Below are 23,477 nucleotides of genomic sequence, written 5' to 3' on the forward strand. Positions count from 1 at the left end.
TTCCTCAGAATTCAGAGATTAAAAAAAAGTACATTCTAGTCTTTTTATTTTGTTTGTTTGTTTAGAGACAGGGTTTCTCTGTGTAACAGAGCCCTGGATGTTGTGGAACTCACTCTAGACCAGGCTGGTTTCGAACTCAGGAAGATATGTGTACCTCTGCCTCCTGAGTGCTGGGATTAGAGAGAGGTGTGTACCACCACGCCCATTCTGTGCTAAACAAACTTTGGGGGAAAACCTTGTCATAGTCTACCATAAGTACTGGACCAAAATGGAAAACAAAGGGATTTCACAGCTGGGGGTGTATGGTTGTGATAGAATTTGTTTCCTAGCTTGTACTCCCTCACAAGCACAAAACCACACACTTGCATTCCCTGGATGAGAGAGAGAGAGAGAGAGAGAGAGAGAGAGAGAGAGAGAGAGAGAGAGAGAGAGAGAGAGAGAGAGAGAGACATGAGAGACATGAGAGCTGGCTGGTGGTTGGGTCAAAGGATGTACTTTTCCCAGTCCAGAGAGCCCACTGCACTGTTTCCCAGAACATTCCCATGGATTTCAGCCTGGAGGAAAGTGCCTCCAGCCCATGCAGCTTTATCTTTAGTTGGTTGCCATAGGGATGGATGGCTTGTCTAAGGAATGGCAAAGCAAAACAAAACAAACAACTTTGGGGGATTAGCTCTGCAAGAAAGCCGCATTTCCTACTATGCTTTCCCACCACAGTATATATTGATTTATTCAGCATTTAGTGAAATGATTGGATAGCTTTCCCAGGGGAAGTCTTAATTTTAGTAGGGGTAGATCCGACTGAGATCTAAAAGCTGAGTCTCAAACAAACACTTTCTTTTTTTTTTTTTTCTTTGCCTACAGTGCAGGGTAAGTATAGATTGAGGGGAAAGCAAACAAACAAGGAGGCAGAAAGAAGCAAAGACAACACCACTGTGTGTAGCCTGTTTTCCCACACTTGATGGCTCTGCATAGTTCACGCCATACTTTACAGGAGTCTGGGGGTTCAGTGATGAAAGTCACACCGCGGCGACACTCTCTGTACCTGGCTATAGAGCTCCACAGAGGACTCCCCCTTGAGCTGATGGCCGGTGAGGTAGGTGTTGTGTGAAGATTCTATATAATAGTAAGAGAGGGGTAGCTGCAGTTCTTTCTTGTTCTCCCGTGACTCATCATTTTTTGAGGCGAAATTGTCTTTATCCATCAGAAACCTAAACGAAACACATGTTCTTAAAGGCTGCGTCAGAGCAACGTGCACTCTTGAGGGATTCGATAAGAAGGTCTGAGGAGTTACCTTGCAAACCCTTCAAATGACAGTAGGCCTTGATGACACATGCTGACGCTAGGCTCAAATTTCTGCAAGGGAATTTTTAAAAAGAGATTTTTTTTTAGGCAAAGGAAACTAAGAAGGAGAAAATAGCACCACACAATTAAAAATAAAACCGTTCTGTTTTCATTAGGAGATGTCTCAACCAAATATTTGAAGGACTTTAGTTATGTAGTGGTAAGATGTAGGTTTTTAGTCCAAAAGAAAATATTTATTACACATGAGCTTATTATACCAAGCATATTTATTTAAGAGAAAAAAAAAGGTAGCGAGAGAAAAGAATAAGGCTGATTTATATGAAAACACAGCGCGTGTATTAGTTGAGGAGACGGCGAGGATAATAAAGGCTACTCCCGTCCAGCAGTGGGAGGTGGGGTGCGGTGATTCGATGATTCGCTTGGAGCAGCCCCACCAAACATACGCTCAGTGGAGTCACAGTGAACCCTCAGTTTTAGCATCAATATGGGTTAAATCCAAGGGTCACACAGCTACTCCACAGATTACACGGATTCCAGATCAGGAGATTAAGTTAATTCTGCTACCTGTGACCCTGCCACAGTAAAGTTTCACTCTCTGTAGCTGTCACCCCTCACCTGGGCTCCTGGGACAGTTTCCACCCATCTCCATCTTTTGTCAGCACAGTTCCTCGCCACATGGGCTCACACAGACCTTCTGAAGCATAGATCACGCACCCTCCTGCTTAAAACTTCTTAAAGCTTCTTGTTTCACAAGGACAGATGTCAACCCCTGTCCGTCCTGCGGTCTCAAAGTCCTAGAAGAGCTAGCTAGTCCTTGGACTCCTGCCTGAAGTTGCATCTGCCTGTGCTGCCTGGCTCTGATCATCATGGTAGCTTTTGATGCTCCTCATAAACCCCCAGCTCACTCTTGCCCCAGGGTATGAGTGAGCTGTTCATGTTTCTCTGAGGATTCTCTTCTCTCAGAACCTCCAATGATTTACTCACACAGAGCTTTGCCCAAATGCCCTTCTCCAGCTCAGCCTTCCTGTTATCACCCTTTTCTGACCGTGCTCACTCTTGAAATTGTGTATATTTGTTTAGTGTTTGCCTCGCACACCAGAAAGCAAGCTGTGTAGAAGAATGAGACTTTATCCAATACTATATTCCCTGCTCTTGGAACATGGATTGCAGAGTAAGAGCTAACAAATACATGATAAGTAACAGATTGAAATTCTGGACTGTTGTATGTGTTAGAACAGTGATAAGTAATTGAGCACAACTTCCTTGTAATTGTCATTGAGTCAGAGATGCTCTAGAACGTGTGATAATTATAAGAATACCTATGGACTTGACATTAAAAAAATTCTATTTCTACCCCAGATATGAAAAATATAGACTAGGTAAAATTCTTAACATCAAAGTATTAGACCAGCAAGTGGCATGCCGCACATATGATATCATACATGCTATACACATGTTACCATACATGCTATACATGTGATAACATACATGCAATACACATGTTATCATCTATTCCATACATGTGTTACCATATATGCCAGCATGTGATATCATAATTGCCATACATATGATACCATGCATGCCATACATGATATGTCATACATCCCATACACGTGTAGCCATATATACCATACATGTGATATCATACATGCCATACATTATGTATCATACATGCCATACATGTGATACCTGGATGATGCTCAGGATTTCATCATACGTGCAGTGTTCTCCTTGGCAATTTACCAGGAAGTCATTGAGCTGGAGTATGCCAACTCCAAATATGCCCAGGGACGTGCTTTCAATCCCAGTACCATTGGTCACGATGCTTGCAGCAGCGATAGCATCAGATATCTGCCTCTGGTTGTCAGAAAGCTGCTGTTTACTTTTAATGAACAGCCCCAGGTCGGAGACGTTTCTAGTCAGCAAATCTGAAACACAGCCACCCACAGTTCATTCAGAAGCCTCCTTGACAGAGTTCATCAGTATTATGAAGTCAGTGCCCTGATGAAGCTCTAATCTGTCCAAATAATGTGCAGACTTGGTGTGAGTCCCTGGTTTCCCACAGTAAAGAGAAAGCAAAAGGAATGAATGAATGAATGAATGAATGAATGTAGGGACTGGAAAGATGCTCAGAGAGATCCACCTGCTTCTGCCTCCTGAGTACAATACAAGCATTAAGGTATGTACCATCACATCTCTCCCAAATTCAGATTTGAAAGAAATACTTTAAAAAATTATGTGTATGTAGGGGAGTTGGAGGTGGGTATGCACATGAGTGCAGGTGCCCTGGGAGGCCAGGGGTGTCAGATCCTCTAGACCTAAAGTTACAGAGGGTGGTGAACCTCTTGATGTGGGTCCTGGATACTGAACTCGGGTCCTCTGGAAGGGCAGCAAATATTTTCAACTGCTGACCCATCTCCAGTCCTGGGTTTCCTCCCTCCCTCCCTCCCTCCCTCCCTCCCTCCCTCCCTCCCTCCCTCCCTCCCTCCCTCCCTCCCTCCCTTCCTTCTTTCCTTCCTTCCCTTTTCCTTTCTTTCTTTTGAGAATAACTGCTTCTAAGCTTTTTCATTGGCAGAGGCAGAATAAATGTAATCTTAAAGGTTTCAGTATCTTAAATATGTAATTATAAACATCTGTATATATATTTTGCATCAGTATCAATTTAAAATCAATTTTGGCACATAATCAAAGAGACTAACTGCTGGACCCTGTGTTAAGAGTGTGTTTAGTTCAGCAAGAAGCCATCACAGTGTCAGTTTACATTTATTTTTGATTTAATTTATTTTGTCATTTTACATTTTAATCTGAAGTGTTCTAAGGTAGCAGAATCAGGTATGGGAACTCTGATTTCTGCTCATTTTCCAGAAACCTACAATGAATCTAGAAGATAAAATGTAATGATCTAAAAGATACAATTACTTGGTTAGTTTATAGGTATTCATGTTTTGAGAGCTACATAAGAGTTAATATTTCATACAAGGACAACATAAGGTTATAAATAATTATGAAGCAAGTGCATGAAAAAGGTTAATGTATATGTGTATGCATGCACATGTGTGTATATGTGTGCATGTGTGTATATTTGTGTATATGTGTGTGTGCATGTGAGTGTGTGTGCTCTTTCATGTTTATAGTTCTATCAAGAACTTAGAAGAAAAAGAACAAGTTTAAAGTTCATGGGTAGTTAAAATGTTATAAGTAGGATAGAAGGAGACATTCTGGTTTACAAAGAAGGAAAGCCATTCTAGATGTCCATCCAGGAGAACTCTGCTGAGGTCACCAAAGACTCCCCTTGACAAAGCACAGACAATCACTGCCTAGGCCTGAGCGAGCGCTTACCTATAGGTAAGAGAGAAACTGTTATTTCTCAATTAAGATACAGTCCATTCTTTATGGACACTTGGAAATGGTTGGAAAAGGGTGCTAAGTGTTCAGAGGGACTGGAACATTCTTAGTTAAACACCCCAATTTTAACAAAGTGCCGAAAGACCACGTGGTGATGGATTTCCCACAGGACCTACCTACCCTTCAACATCAAATGACTGGAAATAATTCTCAGTTTCACCAAGCTCCAGGTAGCAGCACACCATGAGTGACACACTGAAAGTGTACATGGCTGGATGATCTCCTACCTTGGTTTTTGGAGAGAAAGCTCTCAAAGGGAAATGGTAAATTGTGAAACCAACCTAGGTCAGGCTGAAGATCACTGGTATTTTCTTCGATTGTCAGGTTGGTGTAGAGTGGGGCTGACTCCGAGGCAGACCGATTGCAGGGTACGGAGTAGATGTCAAAGATGTCCTTCAGGTCCTTGCGGCTCCTGATGCTGAGGAGAATGGAAAACACCTCCCTTTTAGGGTTGCCTTCCAACTGTGGGTCTGAGGAAGAGTAAGAAGAAGGACCGTGTCCTACCTGAATGATTTGAACAGCTCGATGAATTCAACGAAACTCATGTTACTGTCGGAGACCATGAAGCTCTGGAAACCTTTCATTCCTCCTCGGATTCGCCCATGCCAGCTGCTGCTGCTCCAGGCACTGCAGAGAAACATGGCAGTCACTGGCAAGTGCAGATCCCAAGCCATTCTGCCTCAACAAATAGTCTCAGATGACACTATGTGCAATGGGGAGATGATGCTATATCCAAGATCCTTTACTCTCAGAGGGAATAAATATGGACTGGTAAAAGTATTCCCAGTTTACTTAACTGGGGGCAAAGTGCTGGGATTAATACTCCTTCATTAATGGAACAGTTCTTTAAAATTACAGATTGATAAGTCATGGGGAATCTCTTAAATTTGGTGTGTCTTAAGAAAAGTCGTGTTTTAAAAAAAAAGATATCCAAATTCTTCCTTCATAATCTGTGGGAAACAATTCATGTTCTTTTCTGTATTCTAAATTATGGAAATGCATCTAGGAGGTTTGAAATGCGTAAATGTTTTTCTTTTTTCCTTTTTTAAACCAGTTCTTCAATGAAAACAGGGAAGAGCTTTTATTATTAATGGAAAATGTGAGTCAGAAAAATACGGAGACTGGAAGGAAGCCAATCCTTCACTGGAGCCCATCTGCACCTGCCAAGGCTTCATCCAGTCACCATAAAAATATCATCGCTCTCAGGCAAATATTCAGGATGGCTGGCTCACCACACTTTTTATTTTCTGTGTGGATTACTCAAAAAGTAGTAGAAGAAATGTTTTGTCTGTGGCTTTCAGTCAAATCAATTAACAGGGTATTTCTCTTTCTTTTCTTTTTTCTTTTTTTGAGGAAGGCTTAGATTCCCCTCTCTGGGGGTGCATTTCAAGTGTTAATTTATGAGAGAGTACAAAGGACACTGAGTAGCTGGTCTACTCTCAATTCTGCTACCAGTGTTCGCTCATGGAGAATTACTTAGTCTTAAGATCTGACAGCCACTTCTCTGATGGGAGGGCATCACAAACATATGGATTTACAGTTGTGTGTGGTGGTGGGCAGCTTACCGTACAAGTTCAGGTAGACATAAATAGTTATCATTGAAACACACTGCGTTTACACCAGTGAGTTGCCTGTCTTTCTCTTTTTAAATTCCACCCTTGGTTCTTGTCTAGAAAATTCTGTATCTAGTCTCTCTCTCTCTTTAGACGTAGGACTTAGGCTCACTTTTCCTTGAACATAATTCAGGCTGCTGCTACTTCTGTCTTCCTTGTGTCTTAGAACTTGTCTTGTCGGGAGGGACTGGCCCCTCTCCCCCTGGGGCTGAGATCTGACTTTGGGTCCTGCATGTTAGTTTCTTGTCCCAAAGGCTTCCCTCCTTCACTCCGTTCTGCCTTTTCCTGCTCACAAGTGACTTAAATAAAAGGAAAACAGACTTAATCCAGCTGATATGTCTGTTTTATACATCCAGGATTCTGCATGGGCTGAAATATAAAGGATTCCATCTATTTTCAGATTTTAGTTTTGTTATAAATCTGAATTTACGGAAAAGTTGTGAGAGTAAAACGGAGAGTCATCTAGACTTTGGCCCGTTTTTACCAATTGTGGTTTTGAATGCACAAAGACTAAAGTCCAGCTTTCGTCACTCATTGGGAGAGGAGACTTCCCTTTAAGAGATAATTGAATGCAGACAGAATCACTAGCAAGTGCAAAGCAATGGAGACTGGTTTTGTGGAGCGAGTCTGTAGCTGGGCCCTCGTGTGCAGTGTGTGGAGGAATGAACACTGCCAAAGCCTACGTCTGTGTGCTGAGACCCACTCCTCTGGCACAGTGTACAGTATATGCTTTATGTGGGCTCTGCCTGGATCTCGCACATGTCTCTGGCCATCCAGCTCCCTTTGGTGACTTTTTATTCTGTAATTACTTCTGCATTGAACTGTTGAGTTATTATTGTTGTTGATTTTGAGACACAGTCTCACTCTATAGCGTGGGCAAGTCTGGAAGTAGCTCTGTAGGCCAGACCAGCTTCCAATCCACAGTGCCTCCATCTCCCAACAGCTGAAATTAAAGGTATGTGCTGCCACCACCAGCAAAGACAGAGGTTGTTTCTTTTTCTTCTTCTTTTTTAATGTCTAGGGTCCTTACACCATCATTTGCAACAATCCCAGCTTTGGGGGTGAGATAAACATATTCGATTTGTTGGAATACTTACAATTACTTCGCCAGGCAAGCACAGCTTCCATTCATGTGTCAGATACACATGTCTGACACGTTTCACAACTATCAGTAAGGTCAGGCAGCTCACACTCAAGTTTGTTTCCCCTTAGCCTGGTACTACCTGAAGGAACTTGCTGCAGAGGCACACATGCCCTCTACCTGCTGCAGGGACATACATGTCCTCTACCTGCTGCAGGGATACACATGTCCTCTATCTGCTGCAGGGACGCACATGTCCTCTATCTGCAGCATTCAGCTCAGAGCCATTAGCCACCTGTAGTTGTGGTGCAATGAAAATGTGACTAAGGAACTGACTTTCCAGCTTAATTTAGAATAATTGGTGCTTGATATTAAATGCCTAGGAGTAGTTAGTGGCCAGTCAGCTAGACGGTACAGATTTAGAGAACCATGGCTTAGCTTTCGACGACTGTCTCTGACCTTGGAAGGGTTACTCTCTCAAACAATTAGATGGGATCACAGCAATAAGAGAGACTACGATTACAGATTCAGGAAAATCAGAATAATTTTCAATTAGGGTTTTTGGTTTTCACTTTAACTGTTGAGTTAGAACTAGAGACAGACTTTGCACAGGGAGTGCGGCACAGGCCCTTCCACACAGCAGGAGTGATGTAGAGATTCCCTCTCTTTCATCATGTTAAGGCCCCACCTGGATGGACTCTTGTTTGAAGAAGACAGCACAGGGGAAGAGACTGGCCTGATGGGAGATGACATGCCGGTAGCCAAGTTGGGGGACCCAGCTGTGGTCAAAGAGTAGGCTCTTCTGGAATGGAGGGGGTTGGGAGGGTTAGTGATGACATTGGCCTCTGCAGGGATCAAAGGGAAAAAAAAAGAAGTGATGACTTCGCTCCTGCTTTCCCTTAAATATCATCAAAACAATCTACACAAACGATTCTTGTGTAAGAAACAAATACCTAGATGAATGGGCCAGTCTGGTGGGTGTCAGCTGGCTATAAGCTAGCATTGTCTGGGAGCTTAAAAAAGCACACAGATGCCCAAGGCTTCAGCAAAGAATATATAAATGTCTTGGTCATGGGTGTGGCCATGACATTTTTAAAAGCACTACCATCCAGTCAGTTGTATTCTGTATAGCTAATATTATCTAGCAAGAATGGCAAGCCAGTGACCATTTTCTTTCAAGTAGAGTGCACTTGTAGAAATACCTCTTGGGTTTCATATCTTCCCAAGATAAAGAAATTATCTTAAGAATTCTCATCAGGGGCTGGAGAGATGGCCCAGAAGGTAAGAGCACTTGTGGGTCTTACATGAAAATCTAGTCTCATTTCTAGTATCCACATGAGACACCTCACAACTACCTGGAGCTCCACCTCCAGGGGATCCGATGCTCTCTTCTGGCCTTTAAAGGCACTTGCATGTGTGTGTGCATGCATCAATGTTTTTAAAAGAGCCATAAAAATTATTCCTATGATATCAAATTAAAATCAAAGTACAAAGCCAAATATTTACTTTTTACATAAAAGTAAAACAAAAAAGTTTAGATGTGAGCACTCGGGCTGGTGAGATGGCTCAGTGGGTAAGAGCACCCGACTGCTCTTCCAAAGGTCCAGAGTTCAAATCCCAGCAACCACATGGTGGCTCACAACCATCTGTAAAGAGATCTGGTGCCCTCTTCTGGAGTGTCTGAAGACAGCTACAGTGTACTTGCATATAATAATAATAAAAAAAAAAGATGTGAGCACTCTGCATTCATTACCCGACTCTTCTTGTTCGTTAACGTCTTGAGGATCAGAGCCGCTCCGGCTGCGACACTCTCTGTACATTTTGGCCTTGCGGGTAGCCATCTCATCGTCCGTCACTTCTCCACTCTCTCCCTGGGAACAGAAATGTTTCCATGGCTCCTGGACTATATTGTTCTCCCTGAATGCTTAGCTCAGATAGGTTTCTGCTTTCTAACCTGTGTCCTCAATCTTGTCTTGCCTGGTGAGACCAGTAAAAACCTACGGTAAGGCTGCCCAAGTGAGCTCAGGTCATTTTACTCAGTGTGTTCTTCACTTTCACGCACCGTCCCCCCAGAAAAGGAGACTGAGAAGGGGATGCACAGCCCTGGAGTCGGTGGGGACATACACAATATGAAGCTATAAAGTTCTACGAACCTCCCACGAGAAAGGAGTAGGACTGTTTTAGATAGCTATGAGAGAAACGTCCTAATGAAAATATGTTATATAACCAATCATATACAGTGCTGCTTATCTTAATTTGTTTCATATACAGCACTCATCATTCATATCGCCTTCATAAATGTGATCTCTTTATTTTACTTTCGGTTGATTTTATTTTGAGACATGTCTTACTCCGTAGCTCAGGCTGGCTTTGAACTCACTGTAATGCTCCTGCCTAAGCTTCTGACACACTGGGATTACAGGAGGGAGCCATCATGCCTGCCACAACCGTTTTTCTTTTTCCAGTCCTGCCATGGGACTTGTACTTTAGCCTCTCACATAGACGGTTAGGAATAAGAAAAACCTTTAACCTCTCTGCTCTCTCCTCCGTGGCAGGTGCTTTGTGTTGTGTTGGGAAAACTCCTATACACACTACAAGACCCACAGTGTGTCTGCTGCCCTGAGGCCCTTACTGCCTGCCTCTCAGCCCCATATTTTCTCTACTGATATAGCACTTTGAAGGTGACTTATCAATGAGTCATATTTACCATGTACTATGTTTTAAGCCGATGCAGCTTTTTTGTTGTTGTTGGGTTTTTTTTTGTTTTGTTTTTTTTTTTTTTTTGTTTTGGAGACAGGGTTTCTCTGTGTAGCCCTGGCTGTCCTGGATCACTCTGTAGACCAGGCTGGCCTTGAACTCAGAAATTCGTCTGCCTCTGCCTCCCAAGTGCTGGGATTAAAGGTGTGCGCCACCATGCCCGGCCCAATGCAGCTTTTTAAAGAACTTTGGTTTCTCCTTGGTGTTTGCTTGATTCCTGACACCGACCCTGGCACCTGAGAGGTTTGTGGCAAGCCCTTGCTACCACTGTTTTATCATTTATCTTGTCCCTAACTCAAATGACTTAAGGTGGCTTATGGCAATGTAGGCCACACGGTCGTGGTAGAAGACTGGGTGGGCATGATGCTTAATAAAGGAATTTACTCTACCCTCATGAGCATTTTCTTCTTTTTCTTGGTGGTGCTTATGCCCAGGGTGTTGTTTCTCTGCATGTTGGGCTTCTCAGCATTCTTTGCTGACATTCCAGGGCTGGGGTTTCTAGTGCTCCACCGCCTACCACCAAACAACTCCACAGCATGTGCCAAGGTTGGGCCTTCATACCGTCCATCCTCCTGAAAAGAACCGTATGCTGAACACACAAGCAAGCAGCAACAGGGAATACGTATTAATGGTCCCAGTGAATTCCCATGTGGGTAAGCTCAAGTGCTTCCAGACGCGTGATCTGGCCACCCATGTGGTTCTGTTTCAGACTCTAGGAACTTCCTGTTAAGGATCTGATTGTGTTCCCAGTTGTCCTGATCACACCCTGGGTCATCAATGTACTTCAACATCAGCTGGGGTAAACCAACCAAACCAAACCAAATCAAACCCAAAACACTTCCCATTTTGGTCTTAGAGGTGACTCAGAAATTATCATTGTGGGAAAATTCATTAAGACTTTGCATATTAAGGGCTGGGGTGTAGTTCAGTTGGTAGAGTGCTTGCCTAGCAGGTACTTCAGAAATCTTTAAGACTTTGAAAATTGTGGCCTCCCTTCCCCCAGCCTGGAACCTGCTTGCTCAAGGGTGGAGCTACCTGCTCATTCGTCCTGCCACTCCTACTGCTGGACCCTGCCTTTGCTGCCTGGAGGCACACACGTGTTCGTCCTGCTACTGGACCCTGAGTTACTTGGTGGGAAATTGGGTTCCCTCCCCTTTCCTTTATAACTGAGTGTCTGGAAATAGTAAAATTGAGCTTTGATCAGAATGTTGTCTTAGCTCCATTCTTTCTTCCGCCCCGTCTAGATTCCTCTCTTTTCAGCTCGAACTGCCATTCTCAGTTGAACCGTTCGTGTTGTGGACTGCGGGCAGGCCGCAACAGAAAATTATGATTCTGGGGAAATCGTCTAGCAACTATGAGACTCTGGGTCAATCTTCAGTACTCCCCTCAAATCTATCTATCTATCTATCTATCTATCTATCTATCTATCTATCTATCTATCTATCTATCTATCTATCAATCTATCCATCCATCTATCTATCTATCTATCTATCTATCTATCTATCTATCTATCTATCTATCTATCTACTTACCTACTGTTTGTTTTTTAATTTGTGCACTCTAAATTTTTAAGGGTAGCCCTCCTTTATACTTCCAAGGAGGTATTTGTAAATAATTTAAAAATGAATATATGTGTCTGTGTGTGTCCACACATGTATAAACAAGTGCACATGTGTGCCATTGCCCCCGAGCACAGGAGAGGTTGTCAGGTGCCCTGAAGCTGAAGTTGCAGGCAGGTGTGGGCCTCCTAATGTAGATTCTAGGAACTGAACTTGGGGCCTCTGCAAGAGTGACAAGTGCTCTAGCCACTGGCAATCTCTCTAGCTCTTGTAAATAGATTTTGATTCATTGAAAATAATATGCAGATCATAAAATTCTTTGCTAGGAAAGAGAGTCAATAAAAAAATTCTTCGTGTGGGCTGGAGGAGATGGCTGAGTGGTTAAGAGCACAGGCTGCTCTTCTATAGGACAAGAGTTTGCTTCCCAGCACCCACACGGTGACTCAAAACTGCCCATAACTCCAGGTCCAGGGGATTCGACGCCTTTGGCCTTGACCGGCCCCTACCTGCCCATGCACCACCCACATACAGACACACAGTGATACATAATTAATTAAAAAATAAGAATAAAGCAAAACTCGAACAGTGGTAGCACACACCTTTAATCCAAGCACTTGGGAGGCAGAGGCAGGTGGATCTCTGAGTTGGAGGCCAGCCTGGTCTACAGAGTGAGTTCCAGGACAGCCAGTTCCTGTCTCTGGGAAAAACAAACCAAAAAACGAAAACAAAATCTTTTTAGAAAAATTCATGTACTTTAACATGCTGACATCTCTGTTCTATGAAGACCATAAAACTAATTCACACCCTTTGGTTAAGCTTTTTCCCCCCAAGGCATATATCGAGTAATTTGTGTCCATTGCTTATAACCAAGATGCTTATCTGATATTGCTATATTTAATCTTCCCAGCTGCCCACAACTCCATTTAAATACTCAGAACTGTGAGCCCTAGCTTTGCCCTTGACTACGTCCTTGACAAAGTTATGGGGACCATATCTCTTCCACCATCCACATCAGCATCATTACATAGTTCCCTGGTTTTCATTATAGTGCATTTTGAAGTTGAAAAAATATTTTTTATTTTCTATGTACATTTTTCCAAACTTGGAATAAAGCAATGCTCTCACAGGGCTGTTAACACAATTCTGGAGAAAAATCACACAGATATTCAAAAAATGTAACTAATAAAACTAAGTAATTTCTTTTGGTACTAGTGCATGGCAGAGTGTTGTGTGTTAACATGTATGTGGAAGTCACCCACTCAATATTCTAATGTTTATATATATATATATATATATATATATATATCACAAAGGTTGGTCTAGTTAGTTTATCTGAAATGATGCTTTCAGCTGAGACCTTCAGTTGGGGAGACGCCTGTCTGAAGGGTTCCTTCCCAGATCTGAGAAATGCACTGATCTGTCACTGTTTTCACACAGGATAACAAGAGGACCCGCCACCATGAGCAGACATGCATATCAATTTACACTTTGTCTTTACACACTGTGCGCTCTATCGACTCTCATAGACACAAGTTCAGCTCATCTCCAGTTTTTAGACAGGGAAACCGGCTGGCCCTGGGAGGCTAAGGAAAGCTTCCCACGGGTACATCGGAGTAACTGACAGGGCTGGGAGCCTAGTAGTTTAAATGCCAAGTGTATGCTCCTGAGGATTGCACAACTCGAGGGAGAGGGCTGGATGCGCCCCTTACCTGATAGAGGCTGACATACTGTTTCCGAAGCCACTGCTGTCGTTGGTCAGGGAACTTCCTTATCTTTCTCACAGCTGTAGTGAGTTCCAGCAATCCACTGAAAAGCATCTCAGCGGTGTGCTTTGGCGCCACAAAGTGCAGTAATCTATTGTCCGTGGTCTGAAGCCCATAGAGCAGTGTGACCCCCGTCTCTGATAGAAGCATGCTACTAAGTTTGTTCTGGACACACACAGTGTGTATATCAATGCCAGGGTGTCCCATGTACACAGCCTTCACTGAGAACAGATCCAGAATTCCCTCTGCCAGGCCGCTCACCCCGGCGTTGCCTGGGGATGGGAACTTGCCGGGCTCGGCCATGTTACTAAGCACACCGAGCTTGGGTCTGGAGCCGGCTGGGGAGGCAGTGGGAGGTTTCATCCAGGTCAACGTGCTATTGTCAGGCTGCAACTGGAGAAAGCAGCGGGCCGAGAGATGTGTGTCCTGGTCATAGTGGATGACTGTGGCCCCCTGCAATAGGAACTGGTGCACATCCGCTTGGATGGACAGCACATACCATGGGATAAGCTCTGTCCCATGGTCAAAGGCTTTCTGTGACTCCTCGGATCCATGGGGGTCACACTCTTTGGACTTCTCAAAGATGTCATTTTCTGAATCCAGCAAATCTCCAATTATAAACCTGATGGAAAAAAAAGATACAAGTCTTATAACCAGAAGGGGACCAACACAGAGCCTGTTCTTCACACACAGTAGATGATTTCTCATTCTGCTATAAATTCAAGAAAGCATGGGAAATGTAAAATGCTAAACAACACTGGGTAACTTATTTATATTTACAAGGCACCTGACCACGGGCATGCTTTGTGGTGCCTGTGACGGTTTTGAGAAGTACGACTGGGCATTTTGTAGAAGAAGCTTTAGTTAGGATCTGTCTGGTGTTTTGCTCAAAATGAGACCAAGATTATGGGGTTGGGTGAGGAATGGAACAGCAATAAAACAATATCCTTATCACACTTTATAAACTGCACATACTTCTAACATGACAACCCACTGATGCGGACCTTAAACATGACTGAGGTAGTGTTCTTCATACCCCAATGTATTATTATTATTATTATTAGTTTATTTTCTAAAGATTCTTTCCATATACATTAATTAGATGCAAATCACTAAATCCAGGTTACACTGAAGGAGAGAGGTGTTACACTTCCACCTCCTAGGGAATGGAGAGGCTACATGTTACATTTTTGGAATTCTTCTGCACAGGGGATTTATCTCTTCCCCCCATTTGTTTGCTTCCTTATCAATTTTACAGACCAGATACTTACTGTAGGGACTTATGGATATTTAGCTAATGCTTTGAGTGAGTTATAACTTAATCCTACTTTATTTATCTGGTCCCACTAGAAGCTCTTTTGGCTTGTGCTTCTTTCACAGACTCAGATCTGTTTGCGTGGATGGTTAGTTGATCTGCTTTGGAGCACTCGCTACATTGTGGCACTGTAAGAGGCTCCCGGCTTCGCTCCCTGCTTCCATCCCACAGTCAGCCATTTACCTAAAGGAGCTTGCTTCTTTTTACTCAAGGATGATATTAGAAACCTAGCAACCAACCAATCAACCAACCAACTAAAGTTGAAAGTTTGTGAGCATTGATAATGATTAAAACATAACCTGGTAATTTAGACACAGAATTTGTGATTTTAATTTAATGTAACAAAGTGTTTCCAGTGAAAAACTACAGGTATTATGAAAAAAAAACAGTATCTAAATAGAAAAAAAAAAAAAGATATGGCTTGTGATGGTTTGTATATTCTTGGACCAGGGAGTGGCACCATTTGGAGGTGTGGCTTTGTTGAAATAGGTGTGACCTGGTTGGTGTAGGTGTGTCACTGTGAGTGTGGGCTTAAGACTCTCACCCCAGTTACCTGGAAGTCAGTCTTTCACTAGCAGCCTTTGGATGAAGATGTAGAACTCTCAGCTCTGCCTGTGCCATGCCTGCCTAGATGCTGCCATGCTCCCACCTTGATGATAATGGACTGAACCTCTGAGCCTGTAAGCTAGCTCCAATTAAATGTTGTTTCTTATAAGACTTGCCTAGGTCATGGTGTCTGTTCACAGCAGTAAAACCCTAACTAAGACATGGCTATTCTGAAGTCTGTTTGTGCTTCTCAGAGATGAGGTAAGCTATGCACATATGTAGGGGGTACAGGGAGGCAGTCTTTCTTGGCATCAGTATTTATTTTCAAATACAAAGGTAACTAATGCCAGATGGTAATAATTCCATTAAAAAGAATTCATCCAAGGGCTAATTTCCAAAATAAAATTGACAATTGTTTGTAATGAAATAAATTCATTTTAAGCAGGAAGCTACTAGCATCTTTTGTCTCTGATAAGACAGAGTGGATTTTATGGAGTTCTGAGCCTGTGTCCCCCGGGAGACAATTTTTTTGTGGGTTTATGAAAATGGATAAGATGGAAAAATAAGATTTATGTATGAATCAAGCAATGTTAACCAGATCAAAGATGTAGTCAGCCAGCAGAGAAACCACCTCATCATTCTTAGGCATGAAAACGGAAAGAAGGTTTTAACCCCTCCTTTGAAGAGCTTCTATGGTATTCGGTATTAGAAACCAGAAACTGATATCTGACCGATTTTCTAGGGATACCTGATGAAAAGCCTGTGTGTCAACATGCTTATATATTTTCTTTGTAACTGTTTATTACTTTATAGAAATTTACAATGACTATTTGAACAGGAATCACCAACTGATAAAGACTAAATGTTATGTTTTAAAACAGAAGAATATCAACTTTCCATATGACTTGTTACAGCTACTCCAAGTGATTAAAAAAAAACAGTGTTTTTAAGTTTTACCTTTTTGCAAAACTTGTGCTTTTAATTAACTTATCCTTTTTCTCAGTTATAGCTAGCTATTTATTTAGTCAGTTATTTTCTAACAGAGACCAGTGTTGGCTTGTTTCATGTCAACTTGACACAAGTTGGAGTGATTTGGGAAGAGGGAATCTCAATTGAGAAAATATCCCCAATAGATTGTCTTAAGGGCAACCTGTGGTGCCCTTTTTTTTTTTCTTTGATTGATGATTGATGTGGGAGGGTCCAACTCAGTGTGGGCGGTGCCATCCATGGAAAGATGGCCCTGGGTGTGTCTGAAAGCAGACTGAGCAAGCTATGAAGAACAAGCCAGTAAGCAGGCTTCCTCCATGGCTTCTGCATCAATTTCTTCCTTGAGTACATTCCTTGAAGCCCCTAGATAACAGACTACAAGCTGTCAGCTAAAATGAACCCTTTCTTCCCCAAGTTGTTTTTGGTTATGGTATTTTATTACAGCAATACCCTAACTAAGACAAGAACTGTTCCAAGTCCAAAGAAGTAGTATGAAGAGAAGCCAAGGATTGCTGCTTTCCAGCAATGTTCTTAGGATATAGATGATGTCTTCAGTACTGCTGGGCAGAAGTTCTGCTCAGCTTCCTGCTCTAGCTGTGCTCTTTATCACTTAAGCCAGTGTCTTCAGCTTTCTAGGTGCTTCCTCATCTGTACAGAGGACCTATAAGCACACCATATGCCGTCAATGGCATTCGGGTAGTCTCTTCATTCTATTCATTTTCTGCTGAGACCTTGGATGTGTGTGTAGGAGTAGGGGGTGGGGATTGGGTGTGGAGGCCAAAGGTTGGTAATGTCTTCTTCAATTGATCTCTACCTTAGTTTTTGAGACATGGTCTCCCACTGTACCTGGAGTTCACCATTCAACTAAAGTGGATAGTCTGCAAGTCCCAGGAATCCTGCTTCCAACTCTTCAGTGCCAGGATTATGGGCACATTATGTTGTTGTTTAAACATGGATGCTGGAGATCTGAACTCAGATCCTCATGCTAGCATAGCAAACATACTTAGTCATCTCCCCAGTGTCAGGCCATGAGATAGATATAGATATTGGTGTTTTGCTTGCCTGTCTGTCTGGTGTATATATGGGTGAGAGAGAGGGAGTCAGATCCCCTGGAACTGGAGTTATAGACAGTTGTGATCTGCTGTGTGGGTGCTGGGAATTGAACTCGGGTCCTTTGGAAGAGCTGCCAATGCTCTTAACTGCTGAACCATCTCTCCAGCCCTGTGGATATAAGCTTTTTTTTTTTTTTTCCTTTTTTTTTGAGACAGGGTTTCTCTGTGTAGCCCTGGCTGTCCTGGAACTCACTCTGTAGACCAGGCTGGCCTCGAACTCAGAAATCCGCCTGCCTCTGCCTCCTGAGTGCTGGGTGGTGCGCCACCACCACCCAGCTGGATATAAGCTTTTGATGATCGCTTTTTCTGGGGTTTCTATGAGTACTCCCATTGAGTTTTCTGGCAGGAGTAGCTAAAGGTTTTGAGAGGAATTCTAACACACTGCATGCTGGGTAAACTGAAGGATCATAAGATAGATTGCTTGGTTTCTTCCCTCCCTCCCTCCCTCCCTCCCTCCCTCCCTCCCTCCCTCCCTCCCTCCCTCCCTCCCTCCCTCCCTCCTTCCCTCCCTCCTCCCTCTCTTCCTCTTTCCTTTTTTCTTCATTTCTTATCTTTTTTTTTTCACTGAGTTGGGCATTGACTTATGAACAAGAGCTGGAGGCTATTGTTTTTAAATTCAATAAAGCCCAGTTCCATTGTCCTTTAGGACCTGAAAAACACTGTGAGCTAAGACACTCTGAACGGGGCATTTTCACAAGATGCTCTGGACAGAGGCAAATAAGGAAACAGTGGTTACTGGGATGGCTGCGGGGAAACCTATGAAATCCTGCCTCTCTGCCATGCATCCAGGGCTTCCTTTTAGAGTAGCAGTCACTTAAGAGCCAGGAAATTACTTCCACTCCTTAGGACAAAGGTCTGAAAGTGAGGATTTCAATATGTCTTTCCAGCTTTGTGAAATAAATATTTGCATCTTTGCGGTTTTCTTCCCCCATTCTCAGGATGCTTACAACAGGATCTGGAAAGTGGACAGTGAAAAAGAATGTTCTTAGGCTATAGGTGATTAAGTGATGAGGAAAAAAGGAAAGGAATAAATAGAAAAATGGAAATAAATTTCTTATAAGAGGTAACTTCCGTGTCAGATGCAGACTAGAAGCTACCTCCCTGAGACGCAGACACAGACAGACAGACAGACAGATGGACAGACACACACACACAAAGAGAGAGAGACAGAGAGAGAGTGAGACAAAGAGACAGAGAGAGAATTACTAAAAGAGAGGTAGAGCTTTGGAAATCCATAAAAGTGGCAACAGGATCGCTGAAAGGTGCAGAGAAACAGAAGGCCAACACACTAAGCACAGCACTGGTGGCCTGGATCCCTGGCACAGGAAAGCAGAAACAGAAATGTCATCTGGAAGGTATACAGTCAGATGGCTCTGGAGGGAAGATACTGGCAGTCCCAACCACAGACAAATCCACATTTCTCGTGAGTCTCAAATCCAGTTGTAGGTCTTGCTGAGATGGGGACTTCTTTTGTGGGAAGAGCCAGCAGTGGAAGAGAATTCAGCCAGCTCTGAAGGGCTCTCCCATCCCAAGGGAGTCTGTCATTGAAAACTGGGCTACCCTGGCAGCTAAAGAAAAGGGAAGACTCACAAGACGAGGAATCAGAATCAACTGGCCCTAGCCGCAAGCGTAAGAGACAAATTTGGGGGGTAGTGTAGAGAATGTGAAGGCTGGATGCTGGCACGTGACAGAAGGCCAGGAAGAGAAATGCATAGGAAAAGGTGGTTCTGCCCTCAATGGCTGGAAGCAGAGCCCATCAACTGAGAACCAGTCTGGCCCTTAACAGCCTTGAGCCAAAAGTCAGCAAATTGAGCAACCTCTGGAGCTACCGCGCTGGCATGGAGTTGCAGTAGAACCCTTGATAGCCAAAGCTGAATCCCTCCAGCAAGGTAATTAAAGCTGAGTGGATTTTGAAAGCACAAAGATAGATCTACTTGTATAAATCTTAGTAGAATGACTTCTTCTTCTACTCTCAATGAACTTGGGAGAAACCTCTGAGCTACATTAACTATCCTACGGAATGTGAATGGGGACTCTTGGGAGGACTGGAGAAAAGTGCCTAGACCGTAGACTGCAAAGCCAAGTGTAGCCAGCAGAGGGCCCTGGTGTGCAAAAAAGAGAAGATCAGATGCTTGCCCCAAACAGGACCAGTGGTTGCATAAACCTTAAGAAAGTAAAATATCCACGGGTCTGACCCACCGTCTCCCTGTTGCATATACCCTGAAATCTGACTTACCTTTTCCCCCGATCTATATAACCAGCAATGTCCCAGAATTCACTCTAATTCTTCATCTTTTTTTTTCCTCCTGTGTGTTTTTCTTTTTTCCTTTTTTTCTATTTTTAAATGCTTTCTTTAACTCTGTAAGGCTGTGACAGGATGCACTCTGATCATGTTCATTCCCCTTTCCCAAGTCCTCCCAGATTCTCCTGCCCCTCCCCTACCAACACAAATTTTTGCCACTCCCTGACACAGTTTGTGTTAGCTAACTGCTACTGGTGTAGTGTCTGCCCTGGAGTGTGCTCAGTGTACCAAAGTCACTCCATTGAACAAAACTGACCTTTTCCTTGCCAGCAGTAATTAAACATCAACATCTCCTCTGGGCCCTAGTGGAGAACCAATAGTATTATTCTGCCATACCCATATAGTGTATCCCTCGATCCTCATCCCTCATCCCTCATCCCTCATCAGAGAAACTTCTTGCAGTAGACTCCACCTGACACAGAGACTCACAGCTAGCCAATGAGAGAGAATAAGAGACATAGGAATGTTCAGCCCTCAATGGGATGTCGATCCTTCATCTCTTCCCTCATGGCTCAGGGATGTTTGCCGAAGAAGAAAAGATTCTAGGAGCCAGAAGTGGTGAGTGACTTCAAGGAAACAATGTTTTCTGGGCACACATGAACTCCCAGCAATTGTGACATCATGCTCAAGACCAGCTCAAGCACAAGCCAGACAAGATCCCAGCATGGAGGAGAAGAACTGGGCACCAAATCCCCCTTTAAATGCTTTTATGACTATTTCACTTTATTGTGTTTTAAAAGGCTTTGTGTATCTTTATGTATTCTTTTTGTTTTGTTTTGTTTTGATTTGATTTTTGAGACAGGTTTCTCTGTATAGCCCTAGCTGTCCTGTAACTCACTTTGTAGACCAGGCTGGCCTCGAACTCAGAAATCCGCCTGCCTCTGCCTCCTGAGTGCTGGGATTAAAGGCGTGTGCAAACACACCCTGCTGTGTATTCATTTTTTTATTCCCCTTTATACATCTACCCAACTTTGTCACCCATGTTTTTTCTGGACAGTTTCTTTTTCTGGTCTCCCTTTTAGCTTTTCTTTCTACTGCACTCTTAGTAGTGTTTTGGACCCACAGGCTTAAAAAAAACTATCAGATTTTAATTTTTCCTATTTATTTATTTTTCTCACTTATCCCTTTGGTCACGGGTCTGCTCATGATCATAGAGCCTTTCTTTATTTTATTTTTCTAATTTCGTGCTTTTCCCTCTTGCCCTTCATTACACTTTTGACTCCCACACTTTCTTTGGTTTATTTAATCTTGTTTCTCCCCCATTTGCCCCTCTGGCTCCTCTATTCCTCCACTGGATTTATTTACAACTTTGACCCTAAATAAACTGTAACTCAATGGCAAAACTGATAGTGGTTTCCCAATTTTCTGATTTATATGCAAGAATGGCAATCCCATTGGGCTTTCCTTGTTTCCTTTTCTTGGATGATGTAGTTTTGTGGTGACACTGGAGGTGCCGGTTCTCAAAAGTGAGATCCCCAGTCAGAAGGTGCTCACACAAAGGCAGAAGTGACACTTAAGCCATCAGAAGTATGGGCTACAGCAGAATTACACAGCCAACACTCAGCTCCTTCAACCACTGAACTAGGTAAAATGCTGAATTAACATTTCAAAGTTTACTGGTAAAAATGATCAATATTCCCAATGGGAATATTACAAGAGGATGAACGTTGCAAAGTAGCAGGATACAACATTAATATACCAAAGTCAGTGAGTAGCTTTCCTTTATGTCAGTAGTAAAATTATGAAGAAAGAAATCAGGAAAAAAACCTCTCATTTAGAGCTGCTTAAAAACACCTATGGCATGGGGTTTGATGGTTCACTCCCTTAATCCTAGCACTTCAGAGGCAGTCAGGGGAATCTTGGTGAATTCAAGGCCAATCTGGTCTACACAGTGAATTTTAGGACACCAAGAGCTACATGGTGAGATCCTGTTTCAAAACAAACAAAAGACATGCCCCTGCCCCCCCAAAACAAAACCAAACCTCCAAAACACATAAGAAAAGAATCCTAACCAAGGAAAGACCTCTGCAACAGATATAGTAAAGCCCCAAGGAAAATGGAAAAAGATGTCAAAAGATGGGGGTGAGGATAGAGTAATGGAATAAAAGTGTCTTGAACTCAGAGGAGGGGCTGTTTGAGCATAGTCAGTTATAAAGGAGAGAGATGGAGGAGAAAACTGAGGGAGCCAATTAGAACAGAATATAATAAAAAGTATAATGGTATATATTTATGAAATGTTGCATTGAAACCCATTTTCTATATGTTAACCAAGCAATAACTTTCAAAAATTATTACGCTGAAGACAAAGATCCACAGTTGCTTTATCAAACAAAACACAAACACACAAAGGAATACGCTTTGATCTACAAATTACAGTTTCTAGTGAAAGACAAACAAACTATTTTAAAGCTATTTTACGACATCCTTGCTTGGTGTCAGGACTGTGGTGAAACAGCTCCAAGGGCAGGAGCACAGGAGACCTAACCCTGCCCTCACCTGGCAAGGAGTACTGTTAACAAGAGAGAGGTGTCTTCCGCCTCCTTGACCCTCACAGTGCAGGAAAGCTGGGCTGAGGTAATGAGAATGGGAGAGCTGTACTCAATCCCCTAGTTGCAGCTCAGGAGAGTGGGCCTTGCACCTCCCTGGGCAGCACAACACAGGCAAAGGTTCTGGTGAGCAGGCTTGAGGACAAGGCACCAGGAGAGTAGACCCTCCCCCGTGCTGGCTGCAGCCTTTGGGTGATTTAGCCATTGCAGTGCTGGAGAGCTCACCCTGGTGGTGGGGCTCCAGAAAAGGTGGCAGGTTGACTAATTCAACTACATCCCAGGCCTAGATCCAGGGCTCTGAGTTGACCCATCCTAATGTCTATTCCATCTATGATCTTCTGGGGCATATGAAAGGGCCAGTCTTGCAGGTCCAAAGTTGCAGGATCTCCATGACACAGGGCAACAACAGGATACCTGATAGGAGATCCAATGAGGAACCAGTACAGATAGTGTAGGGAATCCAGTGCAGAGAGTGTAACAGAAGTCAGAGGCCTTGAAACAGACCAGTGCCTCATTGCAATGAGCATTTGCAAGTAAAGATGTGTGGACAAAAGGGTATACTGTGTAACATATTGCAGCCTCTAGGACAGGTTGTTGGTTGTCATTGTCGTCGTCTTCTTCTTCGTCTCCTTCTCCCTCTCCCTCTCTTCCTCATTTCCTCATCTTTTTTTTTTTTTTTTTTTGGTACGTGTGTAGGCCTAACTAAAATATCCCCTTTTGCAGTGTTACTCAAAATGAGATGTTAGAACTGCAGATCTCAGGTGGACCTATGAAAGTACTGATTTTGAGTATCACTCAATACCTAGGACCCTGGTATATTTTAAAATATTTTAATATCCTCCCCAGCACCCTACCCAGAATTTAATAGAAGCCACTATTACAAAAACTATAAAGTGAATAAAAGATTGGGATTCCAATCTTGAAACTCAGTTATTGATGTTTTCGAAATGGCAGGACAGCCTTAGCTATTTTTATAGGGATAATATATACCCCATTAGTACGCACAGTTCTAAAATTTTACTATCAGTTTAAAAAAATAAAGAAATCATTTTCTTTTAAAAAGGCTACAACTTATGGAAAAAGTTAAATGTATGCAGTAATTTAAGAACAAGGGAGCAACATAGGAAAGGTAAATTCGAGCTCAGAATTAGTGAAGTTTGAAGCAGCCTTGGTTAAGCATGAAAGTGAC

The 23,477-nt window shown here is 42.9% G+C and overlaps 1 protein-coding gene across 8 annotated transcripts in view; it reads right to left on the reverse strand.

The window, feature by feature from the left end:
* Positions 1 to 23,477, reverse strand: part of Plce1 (phospholipase C epsilon 1) — a 314,749-nt gene that overhangs the window by 75,550 nt on the left and 215,722 nt on the right. For 6 of the 8 annotated variants that reach the window (XM_029472801.2, XM_029472803.2, XM_029472804.2 and 3 more), the window contains 9 exons: positions 13,427 to 14,102; positions 10,548 to 10,730; positions 9,155 to 9,272; positions 8,090 to 8,246; positions 5,212 to 5,334; positions 4,989 to 5,125; positions 2,992 to 3,230; positions 1,292 to 1,353; positions 1,043 to 1,208 (listed from right to left, as the gene is read on the reverse strand). In XM_029472801.2, coding sequence (XP_029328661.1) covers positions 1,043 to 1,208; positions 1,292 to 1,353; positions 2,992 to 3,230; positions 4,989 to 5,125; positions 5,212 to 5,334; positions 8,090 to 8,246; positions 9,155 to 9,272; positions 10,548 to 10,730; positions 13,427 to 14,102 — 1,861 coding nt within the window. The remainder of the gene's footprint in view (positions 1 to 1,042; positions 1,209 to 1,291; positions 1,354 to 2,991; positions 3,231 to 4,988; positions 5,126 to 5,211; positions 5,335 to 8,089; positions 8,247 to 9,154; positions 9,273 to 10,547; positions 10,731 to 13,426; positions 14,103 to 23,477) is intronic. The other 2 variants (XM_021151795.3, XM_021151794.3) reach the window with 1 other exon arrangement.

The sequence above is a fragment of the Mus caroli genome, unplaced genomic scaffold (assembly GCF_978045245.1).
Source record: "Mus caroli unplaced genomic scaffold, Mus_caroli_1 scaffold_20, whole genome shotgun sequence".
In the NCBI taxonomy this organism is placed as follows: Eukaryota; Metazoa; Chordata; class Mammalia; order Rodentia; family Muridae; genus Mus; species Mus caroli.